Source organism: Gallinula chloropus (assembly GCF_964237585.1).
Source record: "Gallinula chloropus genome assembly, chromosome: 11".
NCBI classification, from domain to species: Eukaryota; Metazoa; Chordata; class Aves; order Gruiformes; family Rallidae; genus Gallinula; species Gallinula chloropus.
The window spans coordinates 11,509,035-11,534,199 of NC_140096.1; the positions used below are offsets into that span (position 1 = coordinate 11,509,035).

Sequence of the window (25,165 nt, forward strand, 5' to 3'; positions counted from 1 at the left end):
TTGTGTTCATCTGCCAACACAGCGAAGAGAAATATATTAGGTTTGTTTTGAAAAGCCAAACTACACCAAGAGTTCTATTATTTCTCTGAAATGCAAGTGAAAACAATTCACAAGAAAGCACTGCAGCTACTCTTATTACTCAGTATTTTAGTAAAACCCAAGTAATACCAACAAGTTGTCAGTAATTTCAAAGCCCATCTGATCACAAGGAATTAACACTGTTTGAATTTCTCATTAATATACCAAATCATTCCATTAGCATACAGAGAACTAAGGTATATTGCTTCCACTCAGAGCCAGGATAACCATGTAAAGATTCAAATTAAAAAGATGGTGCACAAGGATGTAACTGGAAATGTCTGAGTACCTGGGGCTACCTCAGAAGATTGGACAATTGTAGCAGCTCGTAGCTGAAACATAAGGGAAAAGCCTGATTATTCATTTTTGAAATATATACAGGAACCTTCCAAATCAATCACACAATCCATCATATCTCAGCCTGGATTCTTAATCTTCTTGTAAATACAGGAACTGAAAGAGATGAACTGTCTTAATCAGAGCTTTCCTCCATCACAAAATTACCACTGTCACTGACACCAAAATGACTAATTTCAGCTAGAATCTGTAACAACTATTAAAAAAGGTTACACTGCCCACCAAATACATGCACAATGTGAACGCCCAAAGCCTGTTGATAGGAAATGCAAGTTATTACCTGGCTGCCCGTGAAAGTCAGTGAATCACTAATTACTATGGCAAAGCAACTGATGACATGACCAAATCTGTCAATTCTTAGGTGCCTCTTAACAGAAGAGCCTCTTCACAGAAGATATGGTGTGTCATCCCCTAGAACCTCCATGAGATGACAGACGGTGGGAAAAAACAGTACAACCACTTCTCAAAAAGCCCTGCTTCATTTAGATGCTCACATCTGCACAAGTCCAGAAAAAAAATGATTTGCAGCCAAACTGAAAAGATCCTATGCAAAGTGTCCCCCAAAATCCAGCGTTCAAAGAAAGTATTGAAAAAAAAAAAATCAACACAAGTGAGGCCACAACCTACAACTGACAACTCAGCTGTCATTCAGTGAACACTGCCCATGGGTGAAAAGACTCACAACTGAAAGCCTCCAGAAGGACTTCCTCTCAAAGGAAAACTGAAAATGAGAGGCGTATTTCACTGAGGTAAACTGTAAGAGTGAACTGTATGAAACACTATTTGTAAGATGGCAGTTAAAACCATAAAAGCACCAGAAGTTTCACCTCCAGAAAAACTAACAGGAAAGAAAGATGTTCCAAGTTGCAGAACAGGAATTTTGTACCATGTGCAAAAGCAAATACATCCTCATAGTGGACAACTATTTCGGAATTTTAGATCAAATATCTTGTTCCCCCCCACTTACACTGGAAGTTTGGAAGCTGACAATTCTAACATCAACCTCCTACACCAGAAAACATTTGTCTATGTCTCCAAAAACAGAAACCAGTCAAAATAACACTAAATATTCTAACCACAGTATCACTGAGACTTCACAGTTTACGATTACACCCAATTATAATTCTTCTGTATTTTTTCAAGAACACGAAAGCTGTATTACAGATGTGCAACACGCAGTTAACAGCAAACTGTAAAGCAGATATTGATTTCCCTACCTGCCTTATAAATTCAAGTTTTAGTGTCTTCTGCTCACTACAAACATAAAGGTTTTCTTTGATTTTTGTTAAGAATGAGATATTACTATATTTATTTTTACTAAGCATACTACTACTGGTACTTCATTGTAAAGTAAGAGACATAAGGGTGTCTTACCAAGACATCTGAACCAAAGGAAGCTGTTACACAGGCCAGTAAAGTTCTGCTGCTTGTCAGCTCAGAGTAGCATGAGGTTTCCAATGACCTTCCTTGTACCACAAAGCCAATTTACGGAGACAGAAATCTCACATCTGTACCTCGACATATTGGGAGGTACATTACAGTGATATAAAAGTTTAATTTTCTCTCCTAAACCATACCTGTTTAAACCAATAAAGAACTAACAACGCTTTTACTCACTCAAGTGTCGTCAGTAGTTATAAAACGTTGTACTGTTTATGCAGAATTCATTTAGAATGCAAGGATGTGACTTACAAATGTCTTTGACTCATTCACATAAATATGCATGCATGCCATTTATAACAGTAGCCTTGATGAGAACACACAGTGTAACTGGCTGCAAGAAACGCTTAAGAGGTTTACATTAAAACAGAATACAGAACGGTGGTTAGAAATCACAGAACAGGTGACACCTTCATCTGATAACCTGGTGATAAAAACTGTAGGGTATGATGTATAGGTGGGGGCATCACCACTCCTCTGTAAGCTCTGAACACCGCTCTGCGGACACTGCTCCCTTTTCACAAGACATAATACCCAAGACAGAGCACATAGAAAAATGTGACTGATCTCAAAAAATCCTGTGACTGACTAATTGTTCACTTCAAAACAAAGATGTTTAGATTTGTATTTGTATTAGAGTGTGATACAAAACTTGGAAAAGTGTAATTACTTCTCGGTTTGACAGAGCAATTTGCTTCGACTAAGAAAATACTGTATTATCGTGAGACTTACAGTTTAGGAAAACCCCCACCAAACTACAGCAATCAATGGACATAAATAGGAAGTTCAGTATGTCTGAAGAGCTCCTGTGATGATCGAACAATTTTCTGATATAAATATTTATATGACATCTAGACACCACTACTGCTAAGTCCTGAAGTATACTGCTGTTAGAGAAACGAAAGCTGCACGTGCTGGCTCCACAAAGCAAGCCTAAAGGGCTTTCAGGAATGCAAGGAAAAATTCACTGAGAAGAACCTACAGTGGAAAAAATGTAGTGAACTATAATTTCAAACTTAATGATTAAATTTACATTTTTCTCTAAACATTGCAAGCCAAAGGAGGTCCAACTGCAAAACTTGTGCTGACTCTCATAATATTATCTACCAACAAAGACCAAGGCTAAGACTTTGGGCCACTATTTAAATGAATGATACACAAATGTATCACGCAGACAACAAAACAACCTCACCATGCAATTTTTTTTAAAAAATAAATCTAATATTTACTTCAGAACTACAGAAAAAACCCACATAGAGCAGATGGAAAGGCTGTTTGCAAGCAAAATAAAAAGTTAAAAGGCTGAGGGGTTTTTTTTGGTTTTGTTGTTTTTTTTTTTTTAAAGCCAGTTGAACTGTTGGAAACAACTGAAAATTAAAACCACCCACCCTCTGCACATGCATTCTTGATGGTCCCCAAAAGCATCCATCAACAACTCCTCTGCTAGAACTATGATCCCTAGCACACCTCAGGAGTCACGCTGAAGAAGACATAATCATTGCCCACAGTTCAAGTAAAGAGGTTGAAGCGGATGCTGTTTCATCCTGGAATCAACAGGGTTTTGTGGTTTAATTACTTTCTAGGACTTGAGTAGTGCAGAACATATGGCTGCTGTATCAGATAGTAGAAGTGGAAAACTGCAGCCTGTATATGGCTCTCTGTAACAGTGTTTCATGATACCTTTTCTGCTGTTTAACTCACAGGTGGAAGCTTGTGGTCTGTATAGATGTACAGAATGATGCCAAGAGAATAAGGACATGGTTTCACATCAGTAAGACTATTTACATAAGTCTCAGCATTAATTAGTAACACAAATAAAAAATGTGCCTCTTGCTCTAACTTCAGGAAGATTGAAAGGCAAATTTTCTCCCCTACAGAAATGCACACTCATCCTTTTGGACAGACATCGCTCCAAGTCTCCCCTGCCAGTTTCAAAAAGGGCCAGCTATCTAATAGTTACATTACCTCTTTCTCATCTCCCAGAATTATTGCTATAATTAGCCACCACAACAGCCAGCTATTACAAGTTACATTTCTGATACAATGAAAATGGTTTCCAAGTCTTAGAGCAGCATAATTTCCAGTATCAGTTTTTGGGGTTGGTTTGTTTGTTATTTTGAGTTGGGGGGATTTCACATCCAATAAAAACATAAAGCAAATAAAATCACCACGAAATTGTTAACAGTATGATTCCTATTAAATTACACCTATTAGCATTAGGTTACCAACGACTTCCTATTTGGAAGACACCTACTAGAAAAATGCAGCTTACCTGCAGAAGCACTGTGGGATCTCTCCTTGACCATACAGGGGGAACAAAAACGGTGTATTGCCGTAGCGGCCAAGGCACTGAAGAAATTTTTTTGTTGCCTGAAGACCTTCAAGTGTGCTGCTATCAGTCTCAGAAACCATTGCAATAGAGTGAAGGATGAAGTGCTGCAAGCTGGGCGTTAACTTCTGTGTTCGTAAGAACTGGGCAAACGTACTGTTCTCATGGTCTGAGGAAAACATACACTTAGTAAAGGCTATAAATGTTATATTTCTTCATATGCTTCAACTTCACAAGACCTTTTGTTTTCAAGTAAGCCAAAGCAACTTAATTTTTCAACAAACCCCTTGCTGAAGATGGACAATCTAAGTCAACGGAAGTTAAAAAAATTCCCTCCTGAAAAGTGACTCTCTCAGCAGCCAGAGATATCATTTTATAAACTATTTCAAAAGACCTCAAACCCACTGTATGAGTCCCCAACAATCTAGAAAGCAACCGCTATGGCTTCATCTATTCTTGAAGTCAGACTTGATCTAAATCCATTTCTGAGTCACATGAGAAAATGAGCAACCATGGACAGAAAGTGCCTTGGGATGCCACCTCCTGTAAATTACCGTACCCGAATGACACTGTTTGTGCTGCTAAATCCACACTCATACAGTTAGCAGGCACATTTATGCACAGAGAAGCCACTCACACAGTGTCTTAATCCAAAGATGGGCAGTATTTATTTCAAATTTTTGATTTGAACACAAGAATGGATGAGACCCACAGGCACCAAGGATGAAGAAGCCTATCACCCTGTTCATTTAATACTGCTGCTGACACAGTTTGAAATGTAAAGACACAAGTCTTTCAGGAGGTGTTTCATGCAAGTGTTGCATGTCACTGATACACCTCTGAATAATTCTAGTTATCTAAATAACAAAATTAATTATTTTTTTCAGGAAAAGACTGTATTTAAGCAACAACCATGCAGAAATCTGCTCTTAAACCTCCTTCAGTCATGGATAAATTCATAGGTAATTCAGAAACTCATCAATGGTGAGGCTAGCATTATCAAGTGATATATCCTGCTCAAGACTCAACCACTGTTTTATTAGGAATGAATCTTATTACCCTTTGCACAGCCCTGAAGCAACTCATAAAGTGACAGGATTTTCTGTTTCATCATTCTAAAAAAATTCTCAAGTTTTTCCTCACTTCAGACTTCTTATATAACTCCAAATTTTACCAAAAAAAAAAAGCTTTAAAAAAAAAATTCTTCACTATCATGAACTCTCCCTATTAAAAGCATGACTTCCCACGAATAGTGATCTCACTGAGATAAATTTTACATTTCTCAAGTCTTTAGATTCAACTAATCAGACTTAAAATACTTCCAATTACTTCCCAGCTGTTGTAAAATGTAGGAACAAAATATGCTTAACTATCTGGAAGGAAAGTAAATCTAATGTCATTTAGGGACAAGAAGATCCATTTCTATCTGATGTGGCGTCTCCCTTTTTAATCAGTAAATCTTCTAAACGCTGCTTGTATTTTCACTCTGAGCAGCACCGCTTCTTCCAGCAGCAGCAACAAACCTGAATTACCTCTACTCTATAAACTACTGGAGCCCAGTGAGTTTTTCTCTTTTCAGTATTTTCTGGAGTTCATTACAGACATTCTTTCTCCTCATCTTACCACATCATTCTCGACACTGACTAGGTTTTTTCTAATATCTGCATCAAATCTAAGGGTCTTGCTCAAGGAATCAAACCAGTATATTTACAACTGTTTTTAACACTAGTGTTTAAAAGCTACTTTCTTTGGCTTCAGTTTACGAGTTCACTTTTAGACTCCAAGAACTGAGAACATCACTCACATCTTTGCACCCTGAGGTGCACAAACCCAAAGCACCTTCTGTCTAGTAGGAGATTTGACCTGATGCTCATTCTTTGCACAATGTGCCTCAAACCTATTCAGATCTTCTATCATCCAAATAAACCAACAGTCGATAAAGGCACTTTGAGCTTGCCCTCTGCAACTAAAAGGCATTAAACTATATTTACTTCCAAAGTTAAAAAAAAAATTATTTTCTCCATTTCTGATTTTGTGAACACTTATACATTCAGAAACGCAAAACCAGATACATCACATCATACTACAAGGAGAGGAAGTAGGGACAAAACACCTAAATAATAATAAAAACCATTTAGCAACCTTGCTGTAATATGCACTTTCGCTGTTGAAGAAAAATATAAATAATAAATGATGCAGGAACTAGAAGAGCATAGTGCTTAAGGAGAAGAACTGAACACTGAAGTGAAAAGGTCACAAAAAGGTCAAAGCATACTTTGAAAATTAATCCATAAAAATAAATTGTGTAAAAACACAGGAGAGCTATCAAAATAGTGCAGAGCTGAACGAACCCATAACAAGAGAGTGTACACTGTTCAGTGAAACGCTACCTTGGTATTCATCAGGGTGCTGTTCATAGTCCAAACAAAATGTCAAAAATTTCATTAGCATTCTCTTTTCCACCATAGTGAGCTGTTGGCTGTTGAAGACATCTGCTCTAGAACAAGGTACCTGGAAAATGTTTTTTAATAATTTCAGATACATCGAACAACGTGAGCGTCTTGACCTACCTAGCAAACATTCTAAACTATTATTTTTCCATTTTAGTTATTATGTATTTATTATAGCTATAATAAAAAATAATGGAAAAGTCACAGATTTTCCACATTGAAAACATTTTCACATCTTTTTCAGCCTCTTCCCCTTTATATTTTCTTTCAATTTCACTCTCATCTCTGACTGCATTGTTAATCAAAAGAGCCTGTATTAATTAACTGCCAAAATCTCCTGTTGCCATTATCAGACCTATCTCTTGTAAGTAGCAGACAAATCAAGTCTGCTCACAATCTGAAAACCTAAAACTTGTGAATCTTTCAGAATTACTTCCCAATTTGACAGGAGGCAAAGATTTGTATCGATTTACTGGACTGCACATCCTTATTTTCTCTTTTTTAAAAAATGCACAGAAACTCCTTTTCATTCCAGAAATTAAGTAGATATCAGAATCTAAAGAACAAAAAAATAGTAGCTTATGTTACAAAATGCCATTTCAAGTTTCCCGACTTTAAAAGGAGGAGATTAAGCATATGTGATAAAGTATTTTATGGTACCTGTTCAACTTTTCCTTCTCGAAAGGCAAGGATTTGTGTCACGTTTTTAAACTCCGCATATCTGCTAACGTTTGACTTAATCAGAAGGTCAATTAACAGACCTCGGGAGTAAAGCAGCTGCACAAGAAAGAAAGAAAGAAAACAGTGAGTGAAGAGAAAGGGTTCACACCAGAAGAACATAATGATACCAACATTATTCATGTATAATGTGTTTTCTGTAACTATTTACTAGTACACACAGCGAAGTCAAACCTGAATACAAGAATATCAAGATTTAATATCTGCAAAACGATCTCCAATGAACTGAAGTGACCATACAAACCAGTCCACAGGAGAGAGAGGAAAGGCTGTCAGCCTACTGCTTATTTAGTTTTATTAGTCTGGGAGACAGAGCTTGAGCCAATTTTTTTGGCATTGTAATCTCAGATGATTTCACTGTATTGTATGCTATATATCCTTGAACACTCTCTCACAACCTTCATCTCCTAATATCAGTACTGCACATGACACTGTGTAAATCATTACTAGTTGTATCTTAAATTACCTGAAACGATAATGTCCCATTTTCTAAACGTAAATTCCTTAAACCCGCATTAAGGTTTAGTCATATCCCATTATATTAATTTATAATCTACTTTTACTCTTTCTATAAGCTACAAATATATTCTGAAATACTTAAGGGACAGAAATGTAACTATTACCAGAGTATGTCTGAGTGGAAAAGCACTGCAAATGAGTTGAAAGATGCTGAAGCACCGTGGCCCTGAGGAACAGAATGTGCATTATCACAGGGGCATTCTCAAAAGAACCAGTTACTGGAACGCTAACTGGGACACTACAAAAACTCGGTGTCCCCCTGCCAGGGAAACCAGTGCAAATTCCTGGTCTTGCCCTGCTGATATATTCTGTCAGACTTCCCCGAATTCACTGCAATTAACACCGTGTAAACACAGCGTCACAGAAAATGTATAAAAAGGAGCCAAAATAGCATTATCTGCTTAACCACTGTACACTGACTGCTGCTTGCATGATGTCATTCCAACGATGTACGAAAGAGGTATCTCTGGAAGACAACTCATTATTTCAAACTAATCTCTCTCTACTAATTCATTAAATTCTTTATGCGAAAGGTTTTTTTTTTCCCCCCCAGTTTCCATACATTTGAAAAAAAAAATCTTTTTATGCCCAGAAAACCCTCCCAGTGCAGCACACACAGAAGCTATTTAACTGCACAGAAGCTATTTAACTGCAACTCACAGGGCCATATCCTTACACCTGGGAAGTACACAAAAGGCATGTTTTAAACAGTATGACAAGTATGTCAGACTGATAGCATGTCCTCTAAGAGAAATGCACACTAGTAGCAATTCAACAAAATAAGAACTAATATTATTCAGCTTGGATGTTATGCATTAACTGTGATTACTTTCTCTTTCCATCAGAATTTAATACAATTCAGTGCTTCAGTTACCAGAGAACCAGAACTAGTATACAAACAAGACTTTCATAATAAAATCTAAAACCCAAGAAGCACTCAAATAACAAAATTATTTTTCATTTTAAAAACATCAAAGATCAGCATGTAGATTGATTTTCTTTGTTTAAAAATACACTTTTTTAAATGGTACTGTTTAAAAAGAGCAATTTTACAGGTATTACTTAGGTGCTAAGATTTAGGAAATTTAATTTTATGGACATTTCTGAGATACACTTTTTGTTTATGAACAAACACTAAGGGGTTCACAAATAGCTCTTGTTTGTTTCAAGGGTATTAGTTCTTGCTTATGTCAGCATTTTAAGCGAAGTAAATGTACTTATATGAAAGGAATCATTCAGCTCCTACCTTGGAAACTAAATCAATATTAAACCTTCTGCCTTCCCTAACAATTTGAGAATATGTGATTTTCTTTGGTTCTTGGGCACGAACTTCTGAAGGGGCAGCTTCAGTTTTTCCCAAGTCCAGAGTGGACTCGCCCGAGGCTGTACTACAACTCTGGTTCTCGGAGGTCATTTCTGTATCCTTCCCTTCCTCTGCACTTGCTGGCTCAGTGCCTGTAGTCTTCTCCAGTTCCTGGCTCTCCGCCTCTGGTAAGGCACTCTCCATTGATGGGCACTCTTTTTCTGATTCCTGAGCAGCCTGATCAGCATCAGAAGCTCCGAAGACAGGCAGTTTTGGCAATGCACCAGCTTCTTCAACATCTTCAGCTGAATCCTGACTGATTAAAAACACAAGAGGAAGAAGGGTGGAAAACAAAAAAAGAGTCTTTAAAAGAATCTTCAAAACTTGTTTAAGTATTTGAGGCAGTGCCAGAACTGAAGCCTCAAGCATGTCTATGAAAAAGATTAAAATGTCTTTATCCTGCCAAAATAAGGTGTATCACCTTTTCTTTAGAAAATTCTTTAGAATGTTGGTTCTTCGATTGCAAAGCTGTAATTCAAGAGAAGTATTTTTAATGGGTGGGGGAGAGGGGGAACAGAAGACAAATAAAATGTTCTTTATTTACAATGAATCAAAAGATGGAGTGAGCTTAAAATGAAAGCTGAAACTGTCTAGGTGATACAGGATACACAGGTACATAAACAAAAGAAATTTTAAAACAGAAACAGTAAAGCAATTTATTTTTTTTTCCTACAGATTAGGAAACCTCTTTGAAATTAAAAAGCAAAAACATATAGAAGTCACTATGCTCATATATGTTAAAAATAGGGTCAGTGAAGAAAAATGAAGTGCTTTATACAACCAAGACTCCTTTGTGTCTGTTCTTACAGCAAGTCCCTAAGAGAAGCATGCAGTTTTGACCTGAAGTTTAAGTAAAACTTCCAGATGACATTCTCAACTCTGACCTTGCATTCTGATTAGCTGTTCCAGTAACAGCCACACAGAATCAAGCGCCCACATATAGCACTGTTACTTTTACACAACTGCTGCCAATTTGTGCCCGGTAGCTGAAGGCAGCTGGTCAGAAGGAGGGACACCACCATGCAATGTTTCCTCAGTATAGCCCATTTCCTTTTCACCACACAACTCTTTAAAATTCCTCTTATAAAGCAGCCCTCCCCTTTGAATCTCATCTATTCTTTTTATCTTGAACTTCAATGACATCTACCTTAGCAAGTAGTACTTCTGAACTCAGAATCTGAGTTTACACTACCAGCTGAGATGAATCAAATCAATGTCATTTTAAGTGAAAGGAGTTCAGCAATAATTTCAACACTATCTTTTCATCTTTATACCACAAGCCATTAATGCACTGAATAAACAATTTAATCTTTGCTGAAAACTAATGAACTATGATTTTAAAGGTGACCTGCAAAATGCATAGTACGAAATTTCAATAACCAACAGGATGGTTTAGAATTCACTTAAGAGCAAAAAACAATTTGGTACACGTATCCAAATGCTCCCTCACACATCCATACAATCTGACAGATGGAAGCAGGGGCAGGATTTCTCCTAAAAGAGCTAACAAAATCCCTGTGCCCTTTCTATGTTGCTTCTCACTTCGGAACTCAGGAGGCTCACATGAGCTCATTAAACCAGGAGTTTGGTCTAAGTCTCTCCAGTGGTACGGAGCTCTCAGGAAGCACTTCCACATGAACGGGGTGAAACATTGCCCTGGGAAATACAGGAACTGCTGTAAGGAAGCACTAATGAAAGGAGTCTGGTTCTGCATATTTATTATGTCTTTTTGCTTCATCCTGCACACATTAAATAACTATTTAAAAAAAAAAAATCAAAGTAAAGTACTTTGTCAGAATGTTTTTTTAAAAAGCAATCTCTGTGAAATGACCACAAAGGAGAGTCAGTTAAACGTGAGGGTTGTGTTTGAGTTTGGGAGGTGACGTAGCAATTTGGAACATGTTTTTTGCAAAAATTGCAGAAGCTTTTGCTTTTAATGCAGTAACTAAAACTGAAGCTTTTATTTAACTCATCCTAGGACTTTTTATAAGACAAAAAATTCAGGACAAGTTTTCTTTCTGCCTTCTCCCAAGTTCAATGCGCAGTTCAATCTCATTTTAAACGTAATAATGTTTTAAATAAAATTTGGATTCACAATACAGTGTCTTTTTTCTGTATCCCTCTGAAGAGCAGTGCTACAGGAATGCTGTATTTACATATTTTAAATCTCTATTCAATTGCCATTAATGAATACGTAACTCTGCATGATTTGCAGGTCTACACATTTTACAATGAAAGCCTAAAAACTGTATATAATCTAAATTCATGACATCCTTCCTATAGGAACAAATATCTCTGAATAATGTAAGAGCTGTCTATAAAAATCACTCAAATTGAACTTTTGTACAGACAATTCTTCTCCTAATTCAGAAAAAAATAATACATCTGCAAATTGTTGTGTAAATTTAGAATATTATCTTCCACCATTCATCAATTAATGGCACTAACAAAGGAATATCTTAAAATGAATGTGTCTTATTAATGCCTTGTAACAGCAACCCCTTCAGATAGGTCAAATGAAAAATTGCCAACCAGCTGGTCAATTTATTCAGCACAGGTGTTCACTATTTATTTTTCAGCCATTTGCCTTTTTTCAATACAGCTTGGTGTAGACACAGTATTCTTTCCCTTTGATGGATGCACTTTGTTCTAAGGCCATTCATTTCAGATTTGCACTGTGTATATTATACTGCTACCCAGCTGTTTATTCTTTCAAAATAAATGTTTAATGGTTACTTCATAGGAGTTGTAAAAGTTAAGCAAAAACAACAGAATCTAGCCAGAACGTGTAAATTGTCAGAAACACAATAATTGACTCTTGAAAGTTCTGTGCTATTTTGGAAAACTTTTTCGTTGCTAAGTTTATTCATGTTACCATTCTTCCTTGTGGGTTTTTTGGTGATAATCAAGAGAGACTGCATTGGACTGTCAAGCTAAATTAAATGCCTAAAAGCAGGACCTTCTATTTTGTCCTGACTCAAGTACAATGCTCACTTCTACCAAGTGTGAAATCTTCGTGCTCAGAGACTCAGTTTTGGGCAGGCCATCAGTAAGTATCAGATCTTACACACACAAAATTAAGAGACTGTGAAACCTTTAATCTCATCTAATATTGGTTCAGAACAATATTTATTATGTCAACAAGATGACAATTACAATACTCAACTGATAATACTTTAAAAAATCATAACATTTTATCTGCAATACAGCCATTAATGCACACTACTGATCTCTGGAATATCTTGAGTCTGTGACATTCACACTGTATTCATGTAAGTCAGACTTCTTTCTTCCTACCTATGATGCTTACAGAAAGAAATATGTGTTTCCGTATGAATATCTGTCAACAATTCATTCATCTACCTATGCTATTACTGAAGGGATTCAAGGTTAAAATTCCTTTACTATCCCAAAAAACCTTACAGGAATTCAGAAGAGCATTCAGTTCAGTGCAAAATTCAAAAAAAAGATAAAAAATTATAAATAAAGACATAGAAATAGTTCAGTTTCCAAGCGAGGCCCACACAATTTCCGTTCATTGTTACCATGCTTATGCACTATTCAACATTACTGCCTCACAAGGTTACTTTCAGATGTTCCTTGAATTTCAATAACATGAGGCTGGGAAAAGCTTACCTTCTGCATGGCTTATATATAACAAAGTATCCAACTTCCATTACTTATTTCATTTTATATATACTTACGAGTTCAACTTTCTCCTTTGAGAACAGCAGCTTTTAACCAAATTAAGAATGGAAAAATTAATAGATGGCAATGCCTAACTGCCTACTGCTAATAAAACCTACAAACACAACACTTGGGTCTTCTACTTGGAAGTAAATTACCACCTCACAATGTCGGCCAACAAATTATATTGAACATAAGGTCAGTTAAGAAGGAAATGACATGCAAGTGATTTCAACAAAAGCATGAAGACGTTAAGAACATTTTAGAGCTCACAGTTGCTTTTTGAGACAACATGTGATATGGTAGTGTGGTGAAATGCTTGAAGCCAGAAGCACAATATGAGTATTTGCCCCTGGGCATATAAAGTTATTTGTCTATTTCTGTATTTGTACTTACTTGCCAAAACAGAAGTTTTCCACATGTTGAATAGTTTTATCCTTCCTGCTAAGAGAAAAAACTTCTTCATTCTCAAGGATCAGTTTTCTCCAGTCTTCACGGTCATCAGAGATCTCTGTCTTCTCCTTATAAAGAACAATTGTAAAATGACATTTCATGCCGTGCAAGTTGCTCTTGAACTGTAACTCTTTCTATTCTAAGTAACTTATTGTGCCACCTTATTTAAACAACAAAGAATCCTCTTAACTCTCTTAATGTTTATTCTATTCCAATTTGAGTTTATCATCAATAGAGTTGGTTACTTTATTACAGCATGCCAATGTTGGCACTACATTACTAGCTCTACTCTGGAAATAGTGTTAAATGAAGTACAAGTTTTAATACAGTAAAATATAATTTTGAAAGCAATCTACCAGAAGACAGTTTTGCTACAGTCTGGTTAATTCCAAATTTTGTGACAAAACTCTTTGAGCAGAGACTTTTGGGTTCATTAATCTGTCACATAGAAATCTCTAAATCTTGTAACAGGATGCTGAGAATTTCAAGTTCTCACATTGGGCAACTCCGCTGATTGCACCAGAAGGTACCACTATGTAATAAATAGGCATGAGGCTGAACTGAAAGAGTCCCATCCTCCACAAACCAACAGGACCACAATGCAAATAATACTGATATGCATTTGCTAGTGTGTGCTCCATCTCCCAAATAAATACCCTCTTCAGAAGATTTCTAGTGGACTGACATGAATTAGATAAACTTTGGACACTGAAAAATACCCTATCAACATTAATCTTTGTCCTGGCTACAGGATATTTCAATGGAAGAAGCCAGTAACCACCTTCCTCGCAGTTAAGCGGAATCAGTCAAAAGCACATGAGAAAAAAGGGACTGAAACACCAGAGAGTGGAAAATAATCAAAGAGGAAATGGGAAAGTTCAGATTATCATTTACAGAAGGTGCTGGGAAAGGAAACTAAACAATACAGTAGTGGCTTTTACAAAAATTCAAAAGCCAAAATTGTGTGACAGAGCATTACACTGTTTGGTCTCAGGTAACAGCATTACCACACCAGGCATATCAGAATCCTAGAATGCTAGGCCAGCCAGTAACTCCTAGCCAGTGATGCTGGACACCAAAAACCTCTCTGATCTGTCAGATTACCAAAAAGAAAAAGCAGTATGATAATTTATCTTGGAATAAATTACGCAAACAACCACGACTTGATGACAGAACATTAAAAGTAGTTTGAGAATTTTTTACCTGATTTTCTTTAATCCAAGACAATAATCCTGAAAAACTAAAGCTGGCCCAGTTTCCACCATAGTAATTTCTCCTGCAAATAAAATCAGCAATGAAACTTGACAGATAAAAAACAGCTTTTCACAGGATAAAGAAAAAGCAATTAAATTTGAGACATTAAAAATATTTTCCAGAACAAATTTTACAGATGCAGAACAAACTTTTATATAACAGTTCTCAACCCTTTATGTGATGCCAAATTTCCATTGTCACCCATTTGTGTGCAGCTCTGACCAACTAGACTACAATCCAAAATCAAGTTAATTGGAGGGTAAAATGAATGACGCTGAGACAAGCATATGGGATGCCACAAGTAGAAGGACATATAGGTAAGACTGACTCTGCACCTCTGTCTCAAGCGTGCACATCACCCAGACATCTTGACTTAGCATGGAGCCAAGCCAACAAGCCTGCCAGTTTTAAATGAGTTCTCAGAAAAAACAGTTCAGGTTTTTTGCATCCTTAACACTCTGCACAGTTTCAGGTTCTGGCAGGACACAGCAGTTTTGTCCATGAGCACAGCTACACTGCCTCTGAGTGAAGCTGCTTTCCATCACCCACTGCATGTCACCTCCAAACTAACAGTGCTTCACCTGGTGGCAAGGAAACAAACAGGTCCAGAGCGTAGAAACCACATGTCTCTTACCCATTACATCACAGAACAGAAAGCTCAGTCAGGTGTCTATTGCTTACAGAACAGACTGTGTTTATCACAGGCTGTTCAGATGCTCTGGCAAAATTCTTATTGCATATACTGCATATACTGTAGGTGGAGCCAAAGGAACTGATTTGTACAAACCATCCTATGTCCCATAGCACTTCTCAGTATTTACCACCTTCTTGAAAAATATCAGTGTACTTCTCTTAAATCACAGAAAATTAATAGTTCTGCTGTTAATCAAAGAAAGTTTCTGCTCTCCCTTTTAAAATATTTTCTATCAATACTTCTTTGAACATCAGTTGGGCTAATTAGCTTTTGTCATCATGCAGATCACATCTTAAATATTTTACAACTCTGATAAGAAAAATGACAGAGCAATTACATTTAAACACCACCACTGGTTCTTGCAAAATAAAAGCAGTCATTTCAGGATTCAACTCTAGTTTTCTGGCACTGTATGCTGGCACTTCAGAAGACTAACAAATACCAAAAACACCCCCCTGAATGGACATACAATGCTATTGTGAACAACAAAAAAAAAAACCCAAACAAAAAACCCCAAACCACCCACCAAACCCCAACATTTAGGGAGGAAGACAGAGTTTGCATTTACAGATTAAGATGAAGACTGTTAAAGCAAACTAATTTCAAATCTTATCATACCCTCCCCCACCTTCAAATTACATAGATAAGTGTTACAGAAGTGAAAAATTAAATTCAGGTTTGATTCTTTTTGAGATGGGATGTTTCTGACAAAGCTTATCTGCCCAGACAAAGACTTCATTAAGAGTGGCAGCCCCTGTGCAGCACCAGAGGGTGATGCTCTATACTAAGCTGCTTACTTAGCATGGGAAGGGCAGATGCCTGCTAAATAAGCCTGACAAACAATGCCTGCAACACAATGCCTACCAAACTGACCTAAAAAAGTCTTTCAGCTACTGCAAGGCAAGAGCAAAGAACATAAATAGGACATCTTCTGCAAAGACAACAAAACCCAGCGTTCACTCAATAAAGGTGGTTTAAACCACCCAACACAGCGTTTCATGCCATAAACTGGGAGGACTGGGTTTATACTTAGACAACACAGAGTCTACTCTTCCTCCTGGGAATTCAAAAAAAACCCAAGCCCAGAACCACAAAGATTTATTTTTAAAGGGAATCTGTTGCTTTATTTGCAAAAAACTGTGTTCCTTGATTACAGTCTGGCTGTCAGAGTAAGGAAAGCCACTGCTCACAGAAACCATAAAAGACACCTGCCTAAAATTATGTGGGTTTCTTCAGTCTATACCAAATTCATGCATATTTATAATACTGAAAATTAAAACTTACAAGAGAAATCAAGGGTAGTTACACAAAGTTACAAAAGTGTATTTGTGAGCTGTCAGACATTTCTGACATTTCCTCTGTTCATCAGGTAGATTTTCCTTTGAAATTGCTTTTCTTTTTAACCACCACTGATGTGGATGAACCTTTTCAACAAAGCACTCTATAATGCTGTTCTGAGGCTCGATCAGTTACGAGATGACCGTCCAGCCTTTCTCAAATGGAAAATGAATTGCAGCTGTCCCTCCTTTCCTCTGGCATCTGAGCACCTTTCCCAAGTTATGCTGTACCACCTCAAACACTAATCTCTTGAAGCATCAGGTTCCAGGCATTTTTCCCCCCAGAATTTTAATTAGTTTACCCTGCATTACATGATGAGTCAGGACTGCTTAAATTTTCTCATCTGAGAACACCACAGAAAGATGGCAGACCAGACATGATTACTGACATAATGAGCAAAGTTCCAAAAAAAAGTCTTGAAGAGGAATTCTGAAAAGAGCTGAGTAATGGTTTTACAATGAGGGGTCCTTTGTAACCAAATTTTTTTCTTGTAATTGCCCTGAAGATGAACCGAGGAATTCCTTAAGTAATGGTCAAGATCAAAGCCTAATTAAAGCTAAAATATCGTCCCAAAATCTCAAGGACTAAGCTCCTCTCTTCTCTTTCTACATTAGCAAACTACAAAGAAGGATATTCTCTCCCTTTTTCAGAAGTATAATTCAATTATCCTTCGAGAAAGAACATGAAATATTTTGAAGGTGTTAGAGCACTTAATTTTTCTACCAATTTTGACAGCATGGGCATATTCTTTTCATAACATACATTATTTCCTAAATGGTATTTGCTCAAAACTTCCTATGTACTACCCAGATCTTGGTAAGTATTAAAATACTGCTGGTTTTAATTCATGTTTTTCAAACCACAAACTTGTTACTCCGAGCTATAAGAAATTTCTGCCAAGGTTTGGAAATGCAGCCCAAGTGCAGTTCTACCTCTTCAACAAAGCTTAATCCTCTCTTCTCCTACATTAGTTTATGATTTTCTTCTCAGTTAACACCCTTTTTTCTTTAAATACTTCGAAAGAATTAGCAAATCCCAGTCCAGAACTCAGAAATTTTCAACTGCTTCCAGCTAATCAACATTCTTGGAATCCAAACCCAAGGAATATTTGGAGTGTCCTTTTGAAGGCAGACTGCAATCTGATAGCATGAGATATATGAGTAAAACTTGAGGAAGCACAGAAAAGCATTTCATTGGCTGCGCCTATTAAGAAGATTGTCTTTCTTAGTGCCATGTTGTAACAGCAGTGGTATAACAGTCAAAGCTGGTGAGGGCTGAAGAAAAGCTGCTGATGCCTCACGATTGCTCCCAAGACCTGCCTCAACGTGTCTGTCCTGCATTTGATCTTTCAGAAAGAAGTCTCAAACCATCAGAGCTGCTGTCTCTTGCAAAGGAAGTTACTGCCACATCGATTTTAAGGATTTGAACACAAAATGACTTATGTTTCAAACCCATAAATTTTCATGTGCTACCTATTAAGTACAGGCACATGTATTAACAATTCCCATTCTGGCATGGTGATTGTCCTTTGGAGCATGAAAAGTGGACAAAGCTTCCTTGCTTTCCAAGAGGAAGGGTTTAACCCAAACAGCTCTTGAGATCTTTCGGCTCATTTGTACTTCTTTACATTATATACTGGAATACAAACACCAAAGATAATTATCATAGACCAGAGAAAAGACCATACTTTACTCTCCAATAGTTTTGCTATGTAATCAAATCCTAAAACAAAAGGCAGATAAAAACACTTTTATCAAAGATCAAAATATAACAGAAGAAGGATTTATTTTTTTGCTTAGGTTTCCTTATTAAAGTTAAATAATTCCACTGGGTTTTGTGCAATGAAGTGACCCACTGGGAGAAGTAACCTTTTCTTCTCTGGTTGCTGTACTTACACTTATCTCACTTCACCAAAATTAAATAACAAAAAGAAGGCTACATGAAGACACAGACTGCATTGCATTATATAGTTTACAAGTTCTGAAAAGAGTAAGACAGATTGTCTAGCAAGAAGTGGATCAACCTCCAAAGGCAGGTATCATGGGGGGCAGATACAGGCAGAGTGCCCAGCATGCTTCTGGACACAGAGATAAAGCACAATTTTGGACACAAGGAAGACTCGAGTTCTCTACAGGGAAGTTCAGGTTAAAAAAAACCCAAACATAACCGGTGTCAAGAAACAAGACATGAGAAGTAGACTGAGCAAACCATGCACAAGGGGCGTTGAAACCCCAGATTTTGATACTCCTTAATCTCTGAATTCAACTCTACATGGAAAGATAAAGAAGTCAGTGAGGAAAGATGTAAGCAATGAAAAGTGTAGTCTACAAATTCTGGATGTTGGAAGTCAGATACAAAATGTAGCTAAACATACCTCACACTTTTAATTGCCCCATCCTCAGCATCCAAACCAGTATGTAACTATATAGATATGTAATTATGAGAAGCAAACAAGCAAAGGATCAAGAGTACAAAACATGTCCAGCGGGCAAGAGGAAGTTCTGTGCATATGAACAATTAGTATGGGGCATATATTCACTTAAAGTAATCAACATTATTCTTGATCTACCTTTCTTCAGCAACTTCCAAGTTTAAACTAAGTGCCAATCTCCACATTTTAAATTGCAAATTACTTTTCTAAATCACTTAAATATCCTTGAAATTTCACATGTCAACAGCTCATTAATATCTACAGTAAATGTAGCTCTCTGAGAAGAACCACAGATTTTATGTTTATTGAGACAGATAGCTGGCAGAGAGAAATAGAGCTCCTTCAATTACTATTTGGCAGAAGCTAACTTTAGTTTAAAATCCGTCTACAGGAATTTATGGCAACACTGCAGTGAAGTGACTATTTTGAATAAGATTAGCTACTGTTGATGGTGATGCTTGGACAGTGTTTATAAATCAAACTTAGAACTTAGTATTTTATAATAGGCCACTTGAAAACTATCTTCCATAATCACCTATGCAGTATATTATGATAAATGCAAACATGGGTAGAGATTAAAAGTAATAAAATGATATACACAAGCTAATGAGTACAAGCAAACTATAAACAAAGACTTTACTCATACACATTTTCTAAACCTTGTGCCTAAACTCAGAGATTTGTAGAGAACAAAAGCTTAATCAAAGTATCACACCTAACCCAGCCAAATATTTGCATAACCCCAAATCTTTTTCTCTTACACTCTGAAAAAAATTGAACTCTGGATCCTTCAAGAAGGGACCACCATATATAGATAAAAAGTGATAGTCAAAATGTTAATATCTTCTGTTGATTGAATTTTCCATTATACAGCTAACTCTGTAAAATGCAATCTGAAAACTCATCTAAACACAAGTATATTAAACTAGACATACAGGAGAGAAAATGAAAATGTTTAAATTCCAATGAGTGTCTGGCAAGCTTTCTAAGACTAACTTTTCACTTAAAATACAAATGGCATCAGGGTGGGGGGTTTCTGTTGGGTTTGGTAGGCTTTTTTTGCAACAGTACTAACTTAAACATGAAAAGCAGATGGCTTCAATTGCTTCCCTATTTCTGAGGAAGGGGTTGTACAGTATAAACATTTCTAATTTTTTTGCCAAGATATGGATTGTAAAACATCATTCAGTGAGCACATACACCAATTAAAGCAGCAACTATTAATACGAGTGAAGAATACCTTGGTTAATAACACTTTCCATTGACCTTAGCCAGCATTAGTTAGAAAATAACTCCACAGGAGAAAGCAATCAAATGTGGAAGCCTTCATTTTCATCATAAAAACAAAAGCATGTGTGAATGTAAATGAGCATATTTAAGTGAAAACAGAAATAAACAAAATCTGTATTCCACAGTTCTAATTGCCTGCTTCTGTGAGTTTTCTGAGAGGCTCTTCATCACAGCTAAAAATAGGCACGCATAAAAGAATTGGAAGTTGCAGTGGCTAACTCTTATTACAGACTTTGATAGCCAATGGAAATGAAAGAATGAAATAACAGGAGGGGTTCATTAGAAAAAATCTGAGTAGCCTAGCAGTAATAAATGCATTAAGCTTAAAACCCAAACATAACTATTTTATTCATTCTCTGCTTACACTAAAAGAAGGTTTTTAATATTTTGGTTGGCAATCTAACCACCAATTTAAGAATGACTGTACCCAAATGTGTGACATTACCAAACCCTTACACATTATGCATGAGGTCTTTAGAGAAACTGCAGTAAGATCTGCTTGACCTGCACCTCAGCATTTTTTTGGCCACTAAGGCAGAACACCTGTTGCATTTTCCAGTGTTTCACTATTACGGAGTTACATATTTCTTTAATAAATTATTATAACCTTACGAATTCTTTGTTTCAACCGAACCATGAGTTACAGAGAAACGTACTATCCCACTGTGATGTGAAATAGCTCTCCTCTTCAGAAAATCTTCTGACTGAAGTCATCAAACATCCTTGCTCCAGTCCAAGAAAGGAAGCCAGAGACTTTGTGGGCAGTGTTAACAGCAAATCAGATTTCATGCAACCAATTTCCTCAGCTAGTCTTGCAAATTTTGAAATTGACTTCAAATTAGAAATAGATGTATGAAAACTGAATGGGTTTGTTGAAGGGCTGTAGGCAAAAGAGATTACAGATGTTTAATCTTGAACTGACGATGAACAGCAGAAAGCGTATCTTTTTTGAGCTCTTGATACAAGACTAAGGGAAACTGAAAACATGTACTGTCTCTGGGAGGTCTCCAGACCTATCCAGGAGTTCGACAGACTGGTGAATATCACAAGAATTTTGATAAAAGAGCTCAAAACTACAGCGTAAAAATAAAACACTGCCAAGTTTGTAATTTTTGAGGAGTAAGTACTAACCATGTGAGTACTTCAAAACCACCCATCCCACTGCTCTGTGGAAATCCAGCACGTATCAGCTAGAGAACAGGTAACAAGTTGCATGAAACTAGTAACCTGTAAAAGTCTACGTGGAGTTATGATTTTGCAGTTAAACATACCAGATTTGCTTCGTTTTGTAAAAATAATCTCCAAAGAGTTATAAGAAAATTCAGAGTTTTAAAAGGTAGATGGGTGAGCGGTATTTTAAGAGTCTGTCTTGGTCAGCTGAGGCTCCAGCATTTGATCTCAAGCTTACATCAGAAACCAGAGCTCCAGACTTGAGTCTTGCTACTGAATTTTGCTGAGCAGATACACAAGTAAGCCAAGGTTCAAAAATTCTAACATTTTTCTAAAAAAGTGTGCATTATACTGTATAGCTATATAGCTTATTAAAAAAAAAACCTCAGAACACAACTGTGGCTAATCAGTACAGAGAAGTAAAATGAAACATCAATCTCTTAAAAGGATGGCAGAAGTACACTACTCCCAGGTGCTTCAGCAAACCCTTCTGTTTCAAAGCACAATGGAAGTGCTTTTTGAATCGACTGATCAGTGACATTCCATACTCTTCTTACAAACTCATTTAGCATGGGATAGAGAGAAGACAGCAGAGAGCTGTGTTCATCTCCTGCCTTATCAGCCAGATTCTGCTTGTCTTCATTCTGATAATACAATTATTTTTGCATTTTAATTGTTAACATCTCTAGGCACTGAGAACTGATACAAATGAGATACCAGTAAAGCATTCTGTCATTGCATGACAATGGCTCAGGTAAAAATTCTCACAAAACAAGAATAAGATAATTACTGTCACGAATGATAATTACGAGCACTAAATCCATAACCATTCCTGCCTGTATAAAAGAGGACATCAACAGCAACTTCTTTTCTGAGAAGGATAACTCAAAATAACCGAGCTAGGATGCAAAAACTGGCTGCTCTATTGATAGAATAACAGCACAGAAATAAGGTAGAGACAGATGCTTAAGATGACTTGATGTCACACAACACAAAGCACAAGTCCTGAAGGGCACACCGAGACAGACACAGATACACTTCTAACCAGTTTAACTCTTAAAAAGGAAAATTATTGGGGTAACTTACGAATCAACATGAAGAACTCTCTGGCCACTTCTGGCACAAGCTGCTGCAATAATAGATTCTGGCAAACCTGAAAAGACACGTGCAATTTTTAGAACTTAGTAGGCCAAGATTTGTTAAAAAATGACAAAGTTAGAACATGGTCAGAAACATGCAATTCCAACAAAATAAAGTTTACGATGTGAGTCACTGAAATCTCGTGCTATTGAAATAATGAACACTGTTTTGGGTTCACTAGCATTTTGGTATGACCATCTTGAATGAATCATAGAATGGCATGGGTTGGAAGGGACCCTAAGGATCACAGAGCTCCAACCCCCCCCGCCACAGGCAGGGCCACCAACCTCCAGGCCTGGAGCTACACAAAGTTGCCCAGCCCCATCCAACCTGGCCTTGAACACTTCCAGGGATGGGGCATCCACTACTTCTCTGGGCAGCCTGTTCCAGCACCTCACCACTCCTTCTGTAAAAAACTTCCCCCTGATATCTAATCTAAACCTTCCTTCCTTCAGTTTTAATCCATTCCCCCTTGTCCTGCCATTGTCTATCCTTTTAAAAAGTTGAATGCAACAACTTTTTTTTTTTTTTAACCATTACGTGGCAAGCATCACTTGCAAACACTACCATCTCTAAGTTCAGGCTTGTCACCAGTGTCTTCTCTAGATAGAAAGACTAAGCACTTGCCAGCACAATGACATGTAAGTTTTAATGGGTTGCTCTGTAATTGTTCCCTCCTGTTACAGACAGGTCTATCTAAGGGCAGTTGTGTGTACTTTTGTTCACTTCAAAGTAAACATTATGTGGGACAACGTAAAAACTACGTAACAACCCATTAAAACGGTGTTTTAAAATTCAGAAATTTTTTAAATGCTGCATGGTCTGGTATGTTGTCCAAGGATACATTGGAAAGTGTGAGGGTATAAACCTGCTGGGGTGGCATTAAACAACTGCACATATAAGAAGCCTACACAGTGCTGTCCTAGAATCACAAAATCCTTTGGGTTGGAAGGAACCTTAAAGATCATCAAGTTACAAGCCCCTGCTATGGGCAGCGACAACTCTCACTAGACCAGGCTGCTCAAGGCCTTCCACATCATCTATCAGCAAACATCTTAAGTGTGAACAGCTCTCAGAACTATATTTGAACTGTTTCTGACTGAACTAACTGGTGTGCCCAGAAGCACACTCAATATTCTGCACACAGACCAAGACCTGAGAGCAAATGGGAAAAAGACACTGACAATGCTGTTGTGTTTTCACTTCATGCGGAAGAGTAAGGTTGGAGACATAACAAATCTGAGATTCTTGTTCATAAAGTGGTGTCCTTATCAAAAGATCCCAGGTCAGGCAACTATGCTTTCTCAAATCAGTATGCTTTCATTTTATTTAGAAATTACACACAAATTTTATATACGTATACTATACATCATATATACTACTATATACATAGTAGAAAAAAAATAAGCTAGTAATAATTCTCTACCAGCAGTACCTGCTTGGAATGGCACATGATATGAACAGAGGTTTAATAAACAAACTAGGCTGTTTTCTAACTTCTACTCCCACTCAGACTTTTACATGTACATCCACTCAGATTTCTGGCTAGATTCTGTCTAAAAGGCTGTATGGCACTAGCTTTGCTGAAATGTCTTTTTTAAAGATCTACTGGCTGTTTAAACAGGTAATTCAGTAAAAGTGATGAAAATTAAGGGACTGGTATTAGGAGACACTTAGGCTACGTATTCAATTAAAAGATGAGATTAAACAAACTGAAAGGAGCATTTCACTGATGTGATTAACAGCACAGCAGCAGCTGTACTAGTACAAGCCACAAGTTAGAGTAAACCAGACAGATTCCTGCCAAAGTCATCTCCATGAGACCTTCAGGCCTGCAGTGGTCTGTGTCTTCAGAGAGAATACTGCCTTCATAAATGAATACAAGGGTAGTGGGTTGCCAATCTAATGATGCTTGTAAGACATAATACAACATGTTAAAGGTTACTGGACAGCTATTTATGACTATCAGTCTCCACTTGCTTAAGAGCAAGAAGCTGCTTGACTTAAACAGGATGTTAAGTACAACTTCACACTTGCAGAGACAGGAACACATAATTTTAAATTAATAATTTAATAATTCTAGAACCTGAAATACAGCCTAGAAAACACCTTGTGTGACTTAAGATACTCAAAAATACAGTCTCATGAACTCTTCAAGCCAGCAAAGGCAAACATAACCATCAAAATAAAGAAGTTCAACCTCTCCGCCCTTCTCTGCAGCCATTCCTGACCTCCTTCCACATGAAACAGATGGTCAGGGTTCAGCAGACCAGTTGCATGGTGGTGACGACAGACCCAAAGTACCAATGCTTGTATCATTACAGGGAAGGAGGTGCAAGACATGCATGACAAGTTATCCAGGAAAACAGCGACAACTTCCCTGCAAATCTGCCATACCTGCACTTACTATTTTGATGGATTAAAAAAGGAAAAT

The 25,165-nt window shown here is 37.1% G+C and overlaps 1 protein-coding gene across 1 annotated transcript in view; it reads right to left on the reverse strand.

Moving 5' to 3' along the window:
* The window catches only part of CHM (CHM Rab escort protein), a gene marked incomplete at its 5' end in the record, with an annotated part of 61,134 nt that overhangs the window by 26,029 nt on the left and 9,940 nt on the right, over positions 1-25,165 (reverse strand). The window contains 7 exon segments of the mRNA XM_084269279.1: positions 4,148-4,373; positions 6,595-6,715; positions 7,315-7,431; positions 9,158-9,530; positions 13,358-13,482; positions 14,618-14,690; positions 22,678-22,744. Of these exon segments, the coding sequence (XP_084125405.1) occupies positions 4,148-4,373; positions 6,595-6,715; positions 7,315-7,431; positions 9,158-9,530; positions 13,358-13,482; positions 14,618-14,690; positions 22,678-22,744 (1,102 nt within the window).